We start from the raw sequence: 19,306 nt of genomic DNA, 5'->3' as shown, positions 1-19,306 counted from the left end.
GGTAGTCAAGTCATGTGTATCCAAGTTATGAATATAACACCACCTTTTGTCCGCATCCTCCTCCGATGTGGGTTTCTTACCCTTATCATGACCTTGGAGGTGTCATCCTCTAGGCCAAGTTGAGGCATCTTTTCTCCTTGATCGAGGGAATGGCTTCATTTGACTGTCTTTGTTGCTGCTGCACAGTGGTCAACCATCTCAAATAGCTCCTTGACACTTTGAGGCAGTCGCATGGCCATATCTTTGTTTAGCCTTCTATTCCGCATTTCTTCTCAGAACACTCGAATTACCAAAGAATTAGTGATTTGAGGAATTGTATTCCTAATATTACTAAACCTTATGCTGAATTGACATAGAGTTTCAATGTTCTCTTAGGAAAGACAATGCAAGTCATATTCCTTTCCGGGACGCTCGTAAGTACCCTAAAAGTTGGTCAAGAAAAGGTTGCACAAGTGTTCTCACAAGTGAACTGATTATGTTGACAAATTGGTCAATCATGAACTGGCAGACCCTTCAAGTGTTGTGGGGAGGTAGGTTGCCATAACCTTCTCATCACCCTTGGCCGCCTGGATAGCTGTTGTATAGATCTAAAGGAATTCCAATGGATTAGAACTCTCATCATATTTCTCTGACATGCTGGGTCAAAATATATCCGGCTAGGATACTCCTCATAGGCCAGTGTAGGATCAAGGATACCGATTAGAGAGGTGAATAGACGGTTTCAAAAATAATTGCTAAGTGATCAAATAAAACTAGTAGAATTTAAACTCACTGGAGCAATATAAAGCTACCGGAACTATTTCAATATTTGCAATCCTAGGGTGACATGCAACAATTTATATTCTAAAAAGATAAATTGCATAAGGTAAAATATATGAATGTAAATAGCATAAGAGATGGCACACGAATTTTATCTCGTGGTATCGGTGATTTTCCGATCACCCCTAATCCACGTTGGGTGAGTTTAAGATTCTAACCACTCCTCTATCAAATATGCAATTCTCACCACGAGAAAAGACTCACATCAAGCAACTTGATCTTGAGCTGGAATAGAACAATAAACTACTCAATACCTCAACTTCACTAGAGTAGCACTTTACCGCTCCAGTGAGACATGCTCAAAACCTCTCACAATCACCAGCTGGGCTCCTTCACAAACTTCTTTGAAGGGATCAACAATGCAATCACCTTCAAGCCATCTAGGAGGCGTCAACCTCCAAGAGTAATAAGTCGACAACGCTTACTTGAAGGATCACTAGTGCCACAAAGTTCAAATGCTACAAAGCAATGCACTAGATGCTCTCACACTCTCAAATATGCAATCACTAAGCCAAAAGAGGGAGGAGGATGTCAAGTGCTCAAGAGAATGAAGTGCTAGCTTGAACCCTTGAACCAGCAAAGGATCTATTTATAGCCCACAACTCAACATGTGGTTGTTACCCAAAAGCTGACAACTCTATGCATCCAGCGGTCAGACCGCAGTACAACTGGCGGTCAGATCGCCACTGGTCCAATGGCTATAAAAGTGTAATGATTACTTTGAATCTCAACTGAATTTGACCTGGCGGTTAGACCGTCACTGGTCTCAGTCGGATCGCGAGCCTAGAATAGAAGCCAAAACTCTTTATTCCCTGGCGGTCAAACCAGCAAGCACTACAGTCAGACAGTGACTAAGGAAACTTCGGAAAAACTTCCTTGCTTATACAGCGATCAGATCGGCCACACCTGGCGGTCAGACCGCGAGCCACTCGAAACATTTTCCAAAGGCATTTTTCTGGTTCTACTCAAAGTAAATTCCTCATACAAGATTTATGGCTCCTCTCAAAGTGAATCCTTACTCTAGATGGAATGCAAGTTTGAGGAATAATGGCACTTTTGATACTTCAAGTAAACACACATCAACCTCTCTTATTAGTATAGCACTTATCCTATCAATCTGGTCATATCTCTTCTCTAATCACCATTGATCGGTAAAAGTAAATGCCCTATATTTTATATATTTGCATTGAGCTAGCCATTTGCATATCTTCCACACATGCTTCTTCTAGATCCTCAACATTCTTGGGACTAACCTTTTCATAACTCAATTAAGCATGTTAGTCTATAATTACATATTGTCATTAATTACTAAAACATGAATTAGAGGTCTAGATACTTCAATCGATCGTAAAAGCTCAACACCTGATAATTACCGCAATGCTTCTCTGATAATTGGACTCATAACCTCCACCCTCAAGAATCAAATTAGCATGATTCATGTAACTTGGCCTAGTTATTCTAAGAGACCTATCATGATCTCCCGCTCTATTATGACATTCATTAATCTCGTGACATAGATCCACATCTGACTAGTTTCTAGGAGGTGGCGCATGATGTATCTGCTAACCACAAGTGTGTGCCCTGTGATATGTTGGTCTGGCCTCTCACCTCTGACTAGGGGAAGCTGAATAAAAGCTATGTCGACGTGTGCTACTCATATGAGTAGTAGATTTTGTCGAGGTTGAGACTTCTTCCAATTGTTGCACATCGGTAACAATCTTAGTAATGTCTTCTAACCACTGCGCACCTTCTGGAGTATCTAATCCCCCTTGAGGCAAATTATCGAGTAGAGTCCTCACACTTTTTAGGTATTGAACATACCAGAGGAAAATTGTTCATCATTGCATTGTTCATCTGACTCTTGCAATGTTGATATCCATTGCGATTGAGAGTTGAAGAGGGAGTTTTGATGGACTCAAAACCCTTCGTGGAGCATCATCATCACTTTTATGATGGGACTTTCATGCCTAGGGCTAGCATCAGCCGGATCCCATAGAGGATCAGCAAAGAGTGCATTTACCTCGTAATCCCCCATATCTTCTTCTTCTGTAGATGTATTAAATTTCGAGAAGCAAGATTCATCCTTCAGAATATCCTTCTCTATATTATCAACTACTTGGTAGCAAGAGCTATCAGAAATTAAGGCCACATTCATAGTTCAGTTTTTCGACTTACAAGCCATATTATTACGCAAGTAATCATCTTGACCAGCAAATACTTGTAGAACCCGTCGTCAGAGTGGCCCATTGCCAGGGACTAGATATGTTTAGTTGATGAAGACATGTCTTGTCGTATCACCATGAATAGCGCCAGTTGTTGATGATTGGTAAAGTCGATTATGCAAATACTTGTATAAAGAAGGTATATCTAGTCATCAAATTTACGTATCGAAGAACAAGATATGAGATTTAATATAGGTTTAGGCTTCCCTAAGAATAATAGTGATACTTTTTGTTTCGCCTCGATTAATCTTAGGAAAAGACAATTACAATGTCTATATGTCTAGTTCTAATCCTAAAGATCTCGGCAAGTTCTCTCATGTTCTAAATCTTGAATCCTTTTCCAAATGAATCTCGTCACGATATGACTCTATTATGGATCTCAATGGGTGACCTTTGCTCCTATCCTACTAGACTTGCTATGTATTGCTTGTTCGGCTTCTTGTTGGGAATTCGATTGCTTTGACTTGAGCTCTGATCTAGCTCCAGATCTCCATTGATGTACCTCTTTCCCCTCCTTATATAGTCGGGGCAGATGAGTCATACCACACTCGAAAACTCTGAGTAAATCTTCTCGGATTGTATTACTTCCGGATATCTGAAATACTCCTTACAAATAGAGATAGTTTCCATATATAACACAATGAATTGTTTGGAATATCAACACGTGCTTATTTACCCCACATCGGTTGTGAAACCTACCATATTGGGTTAAGAATACATGTACAGTAAATACCCATTTTTAGAATATATCATATTTCTATTAAATATATATAATTATTAATTATTTATTTCTGGTCAACACTATACACAAACGCCCATGCATAATTCAAGAGGAGTAATATACCCTTACCATCCGTGCCCCATATAAGGAGGTCACTAACGCATCGTGTTGTACTATCGAATAGTCACAATAGATGAGCGTCATCTAAATTAGCATGGCCGAGACCTGGGCAAAAATCTAAAATTAGGCAACAGACGTCACCGTATTTGCTAAAATAGATAACATATTGGTGTATTTGAAAATCTAGCACTTATATTCGGCACCTCAAACACTGAAAAATCGATTTCAGTATCTGAGACATCGAAAACTCCTGTATTTGGCGCATGAGGTGCCGAATACGATACTATTTACCATATTCAGCACCTACGGTATTGTTCACCGTATTCAGCACCTCACGTGCCGAAAACTCTCAGTATTTGGCACCTCATGTGCCGAAAATAGGCCGGATGCTCACATCACGTCGGGTCAGTGCTTTTGGTGTGACAGTCGCGTCGGGTTGCGTCGTTTCGCTTTTGTCGCTTTTTTAAACCCACACACTATCGTATTTCGCTATAAAATGTGAGTGAGCTGGTTTTGTAGCACAATTTAGGACACTAGTGAATAAATAAAGAAAAAAAAGGGGGATAAGTGAGTGTGTGTAAATTTATTTCAATGTAATTCTATCGATATTTTATTATTCATTTAATGTATTTGTGTAGATAAATTTTTAGGGAAGTAATGTCGGGAGGATACAAAATCTAATTTGTCAAACAATAAAAATTGTAAAGTACGATTATCATATAACCTGGTATAGACGTTACATATGATGATAAATATTACATGCAATATGGGGTTTTTCATCACTGTGCGAATAGACCATATCCATAAAGATATAATGACAAACAACATTAGCATGTACGGTACACCTAAACACTAACTTGATAGTGTACCGCTACTAAACCAAATATGCCTAGGGAATGAAAATAGATCGGGTTATAATAGATACTCTCTACTGAGTGCACCTAGCATATTTTTCCTTTCGCAGGGCATCGAGGCCCTCCACTTTAGCGCGACGGGCCCTCTCATACTTCCTTCCCCTCTCTGCTTCGCGTGCCTCAGCCGCGACGCGCTCCTTGGCTGCCTTCCTCATACGCTCCTCCTCTTGACGCTTGAGCCGTAGTTCTTCCTGTTGTTGCTCGTACTCCGGCATTCGTACGCTTCCCTCCTCCACTGCATGCTCATGTTGACCCACCGCTTCTGGTGCGCATTTTGCTACATGTCTAGCCATTCCATGAAGTCACAGATAGGTGGAGCAGACTGGACAAATGAAACAAGAGGGTAGATTAGTTAGACAGTGTATAAAATCGTACGGAAAGTGCCACATTAGTGATATATATCGCTATACTGGCGGTACTAATATGGTTCATGTCAAGGCTTGTCGTACTGGTAGTTGATACACATGAAGAAGCATAAGTCACAGGTGTAGGAGATGTTCTAGGACTCGCGAAGTCTACAAGGGTCGCCACAGAAACCAATCGATAGTTCAACCCCCTGAGGGATGAAAATCCACCAATATTTCTCGGGTGGGCTTGGTGGAGTTGAGGGAGATATTGCAGTTGAGAGAGCTGAGAAATGAGTGATCTATCTATGGATGAGGGTGGGGTTATTTATGGTGGCTAGAGGTTGATACATGAACTAAGTGCATGGGCTTGGCTGGGGCCTGAAGCATAGGATTCCCTATGAAAGCTAGAAAAGTTGTGGTATTGATGCTTGGCAGAGATTCCCTGTGAAAGTTGTTGTTTGGTGTGGTCATTTCATTATGCAAAAGTTCAGCAATGAGTAATTGTTGCCTCTACATGGAGGTATAGAATCCTATGTAAGCATTCCCTGTAAAAGTTGTTAATTTTGAGTGGGTGTAGAAGTAGCATCGATCCCTTTGATCTTAATCCAAAGTTGAAGTCTGATTTAAGCATTCATCCTAAAGCAAGCACAGCCCGAGGTTGAACGGTTCATACAATCACATTGTTTATTTTAGAGTTGCAATTAATGTTAATCCTCGAGGTGTTGGTGATACATTAGCGTGTCTAAAGCCAGAGTTCACAAATATCTTTCATATGTTGGAAAGAATTGTGCTTGGATAGTACTTTAATATAATAAACTTATCATCACATTAATTAGATAAATAGTTCACAAATAGTTCATAAACAAAATAAATAGTCATGCCTGCCTTTGCATAGTTCATAGTGCATAGGTATTGAATACTTAGATCATGTCAAGACGACGGAGGAAAGTGGCGAGGCAAATTAGCGGAAGAATGCCAGTTGTGCCCGTCAATGCTATCAGGTTAAGATGGTTGTAATCTTTGATGTGGTAATGAGAAGTTGTAAGGATAGGTACCAGCAAATCCACTATCATTTTCAGGGACATAATGTCCTCTGGAGATGGAGACCTCAGAGGGAGGGGTTGTTGTGGCATGAAATCATCATCGTCGTTGTCATCTTAAGCTATCATGATAGTAGCATGTCTATTTCCTTATCGGTTCTGCGAATCTCGATGTGATGCGTGAATGTCCTCTTGTAGTGACCATTGAACATTCTCCTATATTGTTGTTGTTGTTGGAACGTCGAGGCATTGGGAGCATGAAATTGTCATCCTCATCATTTTCTTGATGATTGTAGAGGACGCCACTGTACCCCTTAGGTTCGCTGATCGTCGTCGTCTTCTACGCGAACCAGACATGACACCCCCGTCGAAGACCGTATACATCACTAAGAAGTTAGTGATATCTTTGTTGATCAACTATGCGTCTTCCGGGAATGCCTAAGACAAAAGAGGAGTATTCAAATCAATGAAAAAAAGATAAATAGGGTGAGCACATAGGAAATTACGAACCTGAATGTGGGATGCATACTGGTCAGGCAACATCACTATCATTCTTTGCCTCTTACAAAAACCTAGAACAGAAGGATGGTCGGCTAGTTCGCATATCTTGAGATATGTTTGACACTGCTCGTGCAAGAGGGCCCTAAGGTTCTCGGTGGTTATATGTTGGAGCGGAGTGGTTAACGCAGAATAGAAGGGTCTAGCATGCAATTTAGCAACAACTTGGATTAGGTTTCTCTCTTTAAAGGGATCATCCTTCCCTTCACGCACAACCTACAATGATGTATTAAGTGCTATATGGATCATTGTAGGTGTCTATAAAAAGCCTATACTCAAAGATCTCGTCATAGATTTATTGATCCATTACTGCAACGTTATGGCTATGTACCAAAGCACGGATCCCTGATTATTTAAGAAACATTAAACAAGTATTAAATATCACAATTATTTGATGAACATTACATAAGTTGTGTGCCATGATTATTTGACAAACATTACATAAATTAAAAATAATTAAATTAACAATACAGTGAATAATACATAATAGGAATAACTATGACAATAAAGTCAACAATACATGTGTCATTAACAAGCACAAGTGCACCAAACAACTGCACTAGCGACTCGACGACAACGACGCCACATGCAATCCACATGAGTGTACGCGTCTAGTGGGTGTGTGGCCCTCATCCCAACGGCTTGTGCTGGCCCCCCTGCCTCATGTTTCATTACTCGTCATCATCAACGTCCTGCCCAGTAGGACCCCCATCAAACGTGTATCCCGCCCTACTAACTCTACCCTGCATGTACCATGAAGAAGGATCCTCATTTGGCAGTGTAGACGCCCCTAGAACGTGCTCTGACAGAGTCTGGTGTGCCAAAGGCTCACTCTACTAGTACCATTGTGAACCCCTAGGTGCATCAAGATATTGAGGGTATTGTGCACTAAGGAGCCCAGTGAAGCTGGTGGCCTATATTGCAGCAGCCCAATCAAAATCATTTGTATCATTTCAATTAGGCATCTACTGCGTGCAGTCAACGATGTCCTCATGGCGAGTCGATGTTGTAGGCGGTGGTGTCAGCATAGCTTGAGGAGGTTGTGTCCAATGCGGGGCCTGTGAACCTAGTGTACACTGCTCGGACGCAGGAACCTGCGTGCACTTCTCGCAATGCTCTGAAGCAGAAGGTGCCTCTCGCGACTATGTCCGAACGGGTTCATCACGGGTACTAGATGAGCGCCTACTGTGGGAGGCATGGGAGGGGTTCATGGCTTGTAGGTCATTCCCCCTCCAATGCAGGACACAACCACCGAGACCACATATAGCGGACAGGAAACAGGACCCTCTCGTCCTTATGTAGTCCCAGGGAGGGTTCTGATCCCTCCAGGTTGATGACCCACTTACTTCTCCACAAACTTGCTCCACCTGCGTATGCATCTCGTAAGCCTCTTTTGTTTGTATAAGATGAGGGTCATGTCAGTAATACAGAGGTTTAATCAATAAAAAATGTTATAAGTATCGCAACAATTACCACAACATGAAGAAGACGGACATGATCCTTGGGGGAGGATCTGGGGCCCAGCTCTATAAGTCCACTGAGTAAGGTGGCACGCGTGCATGGAAGGTACCACGAAAGGTACTCTCAGCATGTGGTGTCGTCGTATTATCCACATGAACAACGACATCTACCGCAACTGACTCCCTCCACCTCTATAGGTGCTCAGCATTCACGGATGCCCAGTCCTGCATGTCTCCACACCTGTGCGCTCCTCCTGTACGTGAACAAAATAGTTACAATTTATTAACATGAATCACCAAAGATACTAATGCTACCTACAATAACACACTTACTTCTGCGTACGACCGGCATCTCGTACTAGCACCACCTGTCGGTACCTAAACTGCCTCTATACACGCTCATGAGAATATGTTTTCGCGTTGTTCATGTACAACAAGAAGCATTTGGTCATCTATAAGTTTGAGTCATGCCAACAATATAATGTGATGAGCCCTCCAGTCATAATTCGGACCACTCCTGCCATACACCATGGATCCCACTCCACAAGATCAGTGCTAAGGACGTCCAAATTACTGATCACCTAGGAGTAGCTACCATGGTCTTGCTGCTAACTCCATCTCAGGCTAGCATGCATCCACCGATACTCCATCGTATGCCTCATATCATCTGCAATGCCATCAGAGATGGGAACTGGATAGTAGCTCTTGAGCACCCAAGGCTAACTAACCGGGGGTACTCCCAGCTCCATAGCTATAAAATGTCGAGGCAGCCTATAACTGATCCCCTCTTCTTTGACCGCTAGGTTGCATCACACAATCCTTTGTACGTGACAGCCAGCACAACAGATCCTCAACTGTAAGATGTCGGCTCATCAGAATGTAACGCGAGCTGACTCACTAACTATACAATATGGGGGACGACATAATCGCATGCCACGTTGCAAAACATGATGACTCCCAACAGGACATACAAGTACACCTCATAGTGGTGTATAATTATAGCATCATCCGTATCTGGTGGGCATGGACCGAACTGTGATAGTCCATGAATCTAGGACATGGAGAGGCCAACATACTTTTTGTTATATTGCACACCAAACCTACATGATACATATAGTCAATGAAACTTGAATATCACTACAATATTTGAAGTACATTACATAATAAATAATTACCTATCCTCAATGTAGCCCTTTAACTGCTTTTTTATTGGTCGCAAAACTACTAACAGTGCGCCCTAGATTGGCAGCCCGATCAGCATGGCCACGTCCCTCAATGTTATGGCCATCTCGCCAAAAGGAAAGTGCAATGTGTGCGTTTCAAGACGCCACCGGTTGATGAGACATGTGAGAAGTGGATCCTCAATTAGCGGGAGAGGTGTCCTGCCACCACCCACCAAGGGAGCTCCAGCCATCATGAGAGTGAAAGGTAGTAGTCCTGCCCATGTGAATAGCTTGTGAAATCAAGGGTCTAACTCCTTAATCATATGAACACTCCAGGCTCGCAATGGAAGCAACTACAAAAGATATCTAATACATATACTGAGTTAGTAGAAAATTATCGTGACAATTAAAAATCATATATAATCGTGGTACCTACTGCCCTGTGAAAATCATATGTCCCCTATGATTCTCGTTGTACCGCTACTGTCCACCATGAGCCATGATAATAATTTCAAGCTAAATGGTTAAATAAGTAGGTGAATAACAAATTAGAATATATTACAAGCTTCATGGTTTAATAAGTATGTGAATAACAAATAAAAATACATTACAAACTTCGTGGTTCAATAAATAGGTGAATAACAAGTTTCATGGTTCAATAAAAAAGTATTGTATGTGATGCTAGTACTAAACGATATATTACAAAATGAGTAGTATAACTAATAGGTGAAAATAATTTAGAATACAAACCATGATTGCGAACAACTTCAAACAACAAACTAAAATACAACAATTCTAATACATTACAGTTCGATAGTGGCCTGATAATTTGCTACCAGGTTAGGCATGTACTCCTATCATGACCAGGTTGTTTGCAAAGTTTGCACTTGTGTAAGCCATCAACAGCATCTACTTCATCCATATCACCTTGCATCCTCGTGGTTCTATGCCTTCCAGGATCTGTGTGTTGTGCTAAGGGATAAGGTATCCACTTAGGCCCCTCGATCGCTTTGTAGCTACTTTCGACGTTCAAGGATCGCATCTTTAGAAGACATGTGTTTCTCAATGCATCGATCATGAAGTACGGTGCTACATACTATGATCCGTCATTGCCACCCATGTTCCTACAAGCGGCTAAGACATGCAAGCACGGAATATGATGCAGTTTTGGCTTATTTCATGTGCACTTCACATCGTGAGACCCAAGTTGACATTATTGCATGGTGTCCCCTGCGCTATACCCTGAAGCATACCTACGGTGGCACATGACCTCGAATTCATTATTGGTCAAGTTGTAGATCCTCATCCAATGAAAGTGTACCTTGCTCATCCTTCTGGATGTGATTTCCTTCACCTTAGGTGCCAATCGTGTGCTACAATTCATAGCAGCATTACCACAGTCTCGACAGTAGTCTGTCAATCTACAGAATATGAGCTCAATGATGGCACACGACGGGGGGCACCGTACTCCCTTTAGGATATTGTTGAACGTCTCCGCTATGTTCATTGTCATGATGGTGTACCTAAAATATGGGATATAATAATTTTAGAAGACATATTTACATAAGAAATGGTATAATGTGATCATTTAATCTGGCACCGTGAGTGTCATGGATTAGGACCCAACGCTCTGCAGGCTTCCTCGCTATCCACTGGCTAAACGTAGCACGTGAACGGCTAAAAATAGTTTGTCCTCCAACCATTTGCGTTCGTAGATGGTCCTCCAATTCTTGTTGATCTGTCATTATCTTATGAGTGATCTCATTTAACTCTCTTCATATCTAGTTGAACTTCGTCCGCTAGTTCTGTAGACATAACCCTTTGAATCTCTTTACAAGAGACTTATTGTGGTACCTTGTGTACAGGTTCACTCCCAAGTGTCGCATGCACCATCTTCTCTACATATCAGGCCATGCAATGGAGTTGTTTGTGCTATCATGCAGCACGTCCAACGCATGCAGAAGGCCATTGTTGTGGTTTGAGATGATGCAAACTCATTCCCTGTTTCCCGCGACACGTGTCCTCACCAAAGTGAGGAATCACAGCCAGCTATCATTGTTCTCACTCTCAACCATTGCAAAGGTAATAGGAATGATCTTATTATTTGCATCCACTGCTATCTATATCATAAGAGTACCATGGTACTTGCCGCTCAGAAATGTGGCATCCACACATACAACCGGTCTGCCATATATGGAAGCTTGGATGCAATGTACGAAGGAAAAGAATAACCTAATGAGGTATCAATCAGTCGTGCTGTATGACCCATCCTCTAGCTTGATCGGCTCATCTGTCATAGCCCACTGAGTCTCTAGATTCATCATGGCAATCTACAGTAGCCTAGGAGCATAGTTGTAAGACTCCGTGAAGCTTCCAAACATAATCTTCAACGCCTTCTACTTTGCTCTCCACATGGTGTCATAATTGATCAGCATACTCGTCTTAGTCTGCACCTTCTTCATAATGGATTTTAGAGACAAACAAATTTCCATGCCAACAAGAATGATGAGGAGTTGGGCTATGAACCTCGCATCAACGGTGTGGCTCACATTCTTAATAGTCTATTCGCTGCATGTAGGTAGGGTGTGTCTACTGATCACAAAACAGTTCTCATATTTCAGCATATGTGCTCGTATAAAGTAAGGATAATTCGGGTTCTTGATACACCTGACCTCATACTCTGTAGGGTTAGACCGGGCGCACTTATGGTATCTTCTTGTCATTACAGTATAGTTGCTAATAAAGTGGATGACTTCCCTCTGTTACGAAACTGTTGTCCGACCTGGATGTCGTTATTCCGATATCCCCAGTTAGATAAGGTGTTATACTTAACGACGGCACAATCCAGCAACCCAGCACAACAAAAGTATTGGATCGCAGGCACCAAGTCATCATTGTCAGTAGCTTCTTCATCTCCGCTACCACCGACTTCATCATACCTGTATCCTGCATCTACCTTAGAAGGATCCACTCCAGCTCCCTCTCTACTGGAACTACCCTCCTCGACATGCCCTCCATCCTCTTCATGCATCACCTGCAGGCTTGATCCTTTCATGGTAGTCACTACATCACCTTACACAAGTCGTGGCACTATATTTACGTACACCCCCATATCAAAGTTCTCCTCCAATGCCTTGCGTGAATACAAAGCTCATGCGTTGTTCCTTCTCATCTCGAACAACGTATGGATAATGACCGAGCTATTTGGAACAAGTCGTAGTCGTACACCCTCCAGGACAACAGTATAAGATTATTAGTTCACACGCAAAAGGCTTATAACATGTGATTTCAGATCATCCATGTCATTAGGTATCTCAACCGAACTCTCTATGTGATGATGGTTCTAAATTGTTACAAACCTCCCGTGCAAAACTAAGGGACATTCTCCGTAATAAATATGGTAAGTCATACTGTATCTGCTAAACAAAGTACATTTAATAAAATAACTACTTAGATGTATGTATGATACATAACTAATTACACCCCTCGATAAATAATAAATTAATTAACAATGCAAATTAAATAGTACCATACTTAACCATGCTAAATATTTAAGTAATTAAAAATGTTAATTAAATCATCAATATTGAATTCAAATGAAATAATTAATATTGAATTAAAATATTAAGTAAACTAACATGAAAGTTATATTGACCAAATATTCAATCTCATTATAAATTGACTTCAAAAATATTTTGGAAGCTAGTTTTGCTAGGTTTCTTTGCGTCACATTTACTCTTCCAGAAGTCAGAAACATCAGCATGTTGCTCTCAACCCGGGTGATCATCTCCTTTTTACGGTGAATACTGCTATATATATAGTTCCTAGCAAAATTTTAGTACTTATATTTCACAATCCACTATTAACCTATTCATAGATTTCTTTATGTTGAGTGAGCTGAAGAGAGAAATAGACTAGTCTACGGTGAGTAGAAGACACTAAAAACATTGCTCTATTTGACTTTATAACTACTTCTTTTCTTTAACTAACGGTAGGAGTTCTGGTACGTACCGCTATTTTAGTAGATTTAATTAAAATACTAGTTAAACAGGTGCATACAACTATTAATTAATAAAATCAATTTAACAATTTTTTGGTGCATTGTGATTTTTATCAAAAAAATTTGTCCAACCCAAGTTTTTTTAATCTTCTGAAAATTATTTTTTATCTTTTACCCTTTCTTTTTCCTTTCTTTTTCTGTCTTTTCTCTCATTGCACCAACACCCTACTTACACCTATAGAGAGTATGAATACACTAGACCACCATCCTACGCCACCACTAGCACAAAGTGCCACCACTATGCATCATATTATTAAACTAATTAAATAATCTAATTATACTAACTAATCAAATTAATGCTAATTACTATTATACAATCTACTACCTCTGACTAAACAAATAATTACTATTATACAAATTAACGTTAATTACTATTACACAAATTCATATAATCAAACTAAGTAAATAATTATATAAATGTAATTGAATGGATTAAACAATCTACTTACTTTAATTACTATTATTGCTACAAGTATTAATTAAATACATAATTTAAGTACTTATTGTAACTCATATTACTACTCATCCTCGTCTCGGGCTAATTCTCCTCCCCTCGCGCTGCTGTTACTCCTCACCTCGCGTTGTTTCTTCTCTCCATGCATTGCGCTACTGCTTCTCCTCTCCTCTTCTCTCCTCTTTTACTCACGCTACTTGTCTGCTCTCTGGCCGTGCTGCGACTCCTTATAGCGAAACACAGCAGCGCGTTCGCATTTTATAGCGAAACGCGGCAGAGCGTGCGTTCAAAAAGGCAGCAACAATGAAACAACACGACACGATGTGACTTATCGTGCCGAAAGCACCGACCAACGCGATGTGAGCGGAGTCAGCCTATATTCGGCACCTGAGGTGCCAAATATATTGCCATATTCAGCACCCCGTATTCGGCACCCCGTATTTGGCACGGTGAACAGTGCCATATTCGGCACCCCGTATTCGGTACGGTGAACAGTGCCATATTTAACACCTCAAGTGTCGAATACAAGAGTTTTCGGTACCTCAAGTACCAAAATCGATTTTGCAGTGTTTGAGATGTAAAATACAGATACTAAATTGATACATATATTAATATATTATCTATTTTAATAAATATAGTTATGTCTGTACACTATATTGATATATTTGCCCGATGACTTTACGCGGCGCACTAGCTGGATCCAGCCGCAAACGGCAATTTTTTGTGCTCGCGTACTAGGGCTGGATTAATTGCTTGGCCCATCAAATGGGCAAGATGATGCAGCGGCTCCACCCCCACTGTTGGTAATGGTAGTCCAGCACGGAGAAGCGTGGCATCCATCACGCGTTGCGTGCCGCGGCCGGGTTTCCCGGTATATATATATATATATATATATATATATATATATATATCATACTATTTTATATATATATGGTGTAGCGTATTATTATATATCTATTGAATAATATTTCAGTAATAACTACTGAATCACATTTTACTACTAAAATTTTGTTCGGTGATACTAAAATTTTGTTCGGTAGGTGTAGAATAATTTACTACACCTAAGATGTATAATAGCATTTACATATATATATATATATACATATCTAAATTTTTATGTAAATTTTGCCATATATAATATTATGTATCTGCTATTAGATATGTATTATGTACTTAGCTAACAAGTTAAGCCCACAAGGCCAGATGTGGCCTAGCTGTGGAGCTGCCCACGACCACGCGCCACCCCACCAGCTCGCGGTCTCAAATGAAGTTGATGACCCATTAGGACTGCAGCCCATGCGACTCGGCAGCTCCCGACGCTAGTACACCACTTATGAACATGGCAGAAGCTCCACATCCAGCCATCTCGGTTCTCCATGAAACCTAGAAGCGAACTCGACAATGGAGGGTAGGTGCTAGGGTGGCGCTAGCACGAGCCAGGTGGAGGCGGGCCTAGGCGCTACCGATGCCTATGCCGAGGCCGGGGCTACTGGGCGCTGGTGCGGCAGTGGCTACCCCGCGACCACGAGTGAGGCCCGGGCCACAAGTGCGATAGGGCATGGGTGCAACGTCAAAGGCGTTATGCGCTCTATCTCTATTGATGAGTGCCCCCGTATATCACAAAGACATACATGCTTGCTGCCTTGCTGATTGAAGAGCTTCGAAGCTAGATACTAGACACAAATTTGCTAAAATATGGTATTTAAAGGGATTAAACTGTGTGTCAAAAGTAAAGAATGCATTTTACATTTACTTATTTATGAGAAGTTGGCATTGGGAACAATAGCATAAACAAGCGACAAGGGAAAACTTTTTAGGACTGTCAGTATGAAAATTATACTAGTAGATTCACGAGCAGAGAGATTATATTAAACCGTTTGTTGACAAAAGTACTTCTATATCTGTAAGATCATGTTCTTGGTTCTCATGTGTCTTCAATATCAGTTCTTGCATTAAGTAGATGATATGTATAGTACAACAGTTATAGTATTACAGTTAAACTTCGTATATAATTATTACATAAATTTTGGCAAAGGAATCGTCGAAATCGGAGCTAGAACAGTGATTTGGTGGTACCCATGGGCGTGTTCGGATGGTTGCATCCGCCGGTGCTTGCGTCGGCTGGTGCTTGCTCAGCGTATATTGCAGAGAGAGATGATTGTTTGGTTTCCAGGACAGTGCGTGCAGCGTGCATCCGCTCGTGCAAAAATACCTGCATCGGACGTACGCGCAGAAGGACCATCGCTCCCAGGCCAGGCCGAGCGGATGCAACGGCAGCACAGAAGGTCCACCCGTCAGACGAGGCTCCCATTACCGCAGTCGCGTCTTCCGCTGCGCCTTCTCCACAGCCGATTTCGAATGGTGAGTCCGGTCTGGATCTGCATCTCCCACAGCGGAGCGGAGCGGGCTGAGGGCGGCCGCCGGGGGAGCGGAGCGGCGCGGGCTGAGGGCGGCCGCCGGGGGAGCGGAGCGGCGCCGGCTGAGGGCGGCCGCCGGGGGAGCAGCAGGGGCGTCGCGTCGCCGTGTGGGGGGGGACGCCGGGGGAGGGCTGCTCGGGGGCTCGCCGCGGCACTGGGAGGGGGCGCCGGGGAGCGGGCAGCCGGAGTGGGCGCCGGGGAGCTGGCAGCCGGAGTGGGCTCACGTCACTGGGAGGGGGCGCCGGGGAGCGGGCAGCCGGAGTGGGCGCCGGGGAGCGGGCAGCCGGAGCGGGCAGCCCTCGTGGGCGCCGGAGATGCCGGGCGGCCAGGAGCGCGGGGAGCGGCGATGGGGCCGGTAGGCTTGGCGCAGGGGCCGGTGGGCGCAGGGAGGCGGCGATGGGGCCGGTGGGGTTGGCGCAGGGGCCGGTGGGCGCAGGGAGAGCGCGGGGAGCAGGGAGAGCGGCGCAGTGCCGAGCCAGGAGCTGAGCTGCGCAGTGCTGCGAGGGTGGGAGAGCGCGGGGAGCAGGGAGAGCGGCGCAGTGCCGAGCAGTGCCGAGCCAGGAGCTGAGCTGCGCAGTGCTGCGAGGGTGGGAGGGGAAATGGAGGCTGCGAGGGTGCTGAGCTGTGGACTGAAATTTTTTTTTATATTTCTGCTGCACAACTAGTAGCTAATTTTGGTGCACTGCATTTATTTTTTTATAATTCTGCTGCACAACTAGTAGCTAAGTATTGTGCTGTAAATTTCAGGAAATTTTGGTGGAGTAACATATACAGCAGAGAACTTTGAAGGTGCAAGGGTGGATCTTGGTACTTGTATCCGTGAAGAAACGAGGTAATTTGTATATGTGGTTTGACATGTTGCTGTATGAGATGAAGCTGAAAGGATATTTCTGATCATATGAACATTTATAAATATAATTACAATTTGTCCGTATTTGCAATGGTTAGATGGATGAGTTGGCTGTCAAGCGGCGAAAAATAATTGCTCATGCTGCGGGAGTTGTTGCTACAATGTGTGCGTACACGTTGTTTTTGTATAGACGTCGAGGTCGTGAAGCACCCATCAGCTATGGTCCTTTAGCTGAAAGAGATAAAATTAGAATGGAAAACCTTAGATTCATTTTTCATAATGATGATCGTCATTGTGTAGAACAGCTTCGTACGAGGAGAGCCCCCTTTTTTCACTTATGCACATTACTCAGGACAAGACGGTTGCTTAAAGATACAATTCATAGCTCCATTGAGGAACAAGTTGCCATGTTCCTGCAAGTGGTTGGCCACAATTGTAGATTTAGGTTGATAAAGTTGAATTTTAGAAGGGGTTTGGAAACAATTAGTCGCTACTTTCGAGAAGTCCTGTATGCTATTGGGGAGCTACGAGGAGAGATGATTCGACCACCGTCCAACGATGTGCACCAAAAAATTGCAAACAGCCGCAGGTTCAACCCATATTTCAAGGTACTAGTGTTAGGTTCCGTAGTTGTTGGTTCCATTTATGCCCGCCGTAGTGGTTAACTATCATTGTTTCTTACTCTTGTGTAGGATTGCATTGGTGCTATAGATGGAACTCATGTGCTAGCTAGAGTCCCAGCTAGCATGGCAGCCACCTTTCGGGGTAGGAAGGGGGTGACCACACAAAATGTTATGGCTGCTGTTGATTTTGATCTTAAGTTCACATATGTCTTAGCTGGCTGGGAGGGATCTGCTCATGATGCCATCATTCTAGCAGACGCTTTAGAAAGGAATGACGGCTTAAGGGTTCCCCCGGGTAAGTGTTGGTCATTAGGTAACAACAAAAGTTTAAGTTAACGTAAAAATTTGCTTACTTGGATACAATTTCCCTCTTGTCAGGTAAATTCTACTTGGTCGATGCAGGATATGCTGTTCGTCCTGGGTTCCTTCCACCATATTGTGGCTGCCGATACCATTTAAAGGAGTATGGTGGAAGGAACAACCCTCGTGACCATAGGGAATTATTCAATCTGAGGCACTCCTCGCTTAGAGTCACAGTAGAACGAGCTTTTGGTGCATTGAAGAATCGTTTCAAAATTCTTTACAACAAGCCGTTTCACCCGTACAAAACCCAAGTGAAGTTAGTGCTAGCTTGCTGCATTTTGCACAACTGGATCCTAACACACGGCCCTGATGAGTGTGTCCCTGCGGAACAAGACTGGACTCCAAACCCTGTGGAACCCGAAGCACATAACGATGTTGCATATGACAACAACTCGTGGGCAGCAAAGAGGGACGAGTGGGCACTAGCTATGTGGAACAATAGGGGAAACATGCGTGTATGAAAGGCATCGTGTAATAGTTGGTACTTTTAATTGTGCAACGGTTTGTAGACTAAATTCATATGTAACTGACTATGTATTATTGGTAATTTAAGTGCAGATTTAGTGCTGTTGATTTTGATGAATGGAAGTGCAGTTTTAGTGCTGTTTTGAGATGAATTGATGTGCTGTTTTAGTGCTGAATGGAAGTGCAGTTTTAGTGCTGTTTTGAGATGAATTGACGTGCCGTTTTAGTGCTGTTTTTAGATGAATCTAAGTGCTGTTTTAGTTCTGTTTTCAGTCAATGTAAGTGCAGTTTTCGTGCTGAATGGAAGTGCAGTTTAGTGCTGTTTTGAGATGAATTGATGTGGTGTTTTAGTGCTGAATGGAAGTGCAGTTTTAGTGCTGTTTTGAGATGAATTGATGTGCCGTTTTAGTGCTGTTTTTAGATGAATCTAAGTGCTGTTTTAGTTCTGTTTTCAGTCAATGTAAGTGCAGTTTTTATTGCTGAGATTTGCTGAGTTTTGCAGGTGATGGCTGAGCATGGGGGTGTCGGTGGGGCAAGGAATCAATTGCGGTGGACAGCCCACATGTCCAACATGATGCTGCGCCATTTGGTTGCGCTGATTGAGGGTGGAGTGCGGACTGATAAGGGCTTTAAGGAGGCGCACCTAAACACAGTTGCAAGAAAAGTGACTGAGCAGTGCGGTGTAGAAGTCAGCGGGAGTCAGGTGTACA

At 42.7% G+C, this 19,306-nt stretch overlaps 2 protein-coding genes across 2 annotated transcripts; both read left to right on the top strand.

Moving 5' to 3' along the window:
- Positions 1-16,236: 16,236 nt before the first annotated feature.
- LOC133914587 (uncharacterized) lies at positions 16,237-16,863 on the top strand. The gene has a single exon (XM_062357664.1). The coding sequence runs from the start codon at positions 16,237-16,239 to the stop codon at positions 16,861-16,863; it is 627 nt and encodes a 208-aa protein (XP_062213648.1).
- Positions 16,864-17,219: 356 nt separating this feature from the next.
- LOC133914180 (protein ANTAGONIST OF LIKE HETEROCHROMATIN PROTEIN 1-like) lies at positions 17,220-18,682 on the top strand. The gene is made up of 3 exons (XM_062357318.1): positions 17,220-17,648; positions 17,838-18,063; positions 18,147-18,682. The coding sequence occupies exons 1-3, from the start codon at positions 17,244-17,246 to the stop codon at positions 18,590-18,592; spliced, it is 1,077 nt and encodes a 358-aa protein (XP_062213302.1). The 5' UTR covers positions 17,220-17,243; the 3' UTR covers positions 18,593-18,682.
- The last annotated feature ends 624 nt before the right edge of the window (positions 18,683-19,306 follow it).

The sequence above is a fragment of the Phragmites australis genome, chromosome 4 (assembly GCF_958298935.1).
Source record: "Phragmites australis chromosome 4, lpPhrAust1.1, whole genome shotgun sequence".
Taxonomy (NCBI): domain Eukaryota; kingdom Viridiplantae; phylum Streptophyta; class Magnoliopsida; order Poales; family Poaceae; genus Phragmites; species Phragmites australis.
Note: the sequence above shows the minus strand (reverse complement) of the source record. Positions and strands in the feature narration are given on the sequence as shown.

Excerpts from the sequence above, each read along its gene's own strand:
- LOC133914180 (XM_062357318.1), top strand. The coding sequence starts at position 17,244 with ATGGATGAGTTGGCTGTCAAGCGGCGAAAAATAATTGCTCATGCTGCG. Across the intron at positions 17,649-17,837 it reads TTAGTCGCTACTTTCGAGAA|GATTGCATTGGTGCTATAGA; the intron begins GTCCTGTATGCT and ends ACTCTTGTGTAG. Across the intron at positions 18,064-18,146 it reads CGGCTTAAGGGTTCCCCCGG|GTAAATTCTACTTGGTCGAT; the intron begins GTAAGTGTTGGT and ends CCCTCTTGTCAG.
- LOC133914587 (XM_062357664.1), top strand. The coding sequence starts at position 16,237 with ATGGTGAGTCCGGTCTGGATCTGCATCTCCCACAGCGGAGCGGAGCGG.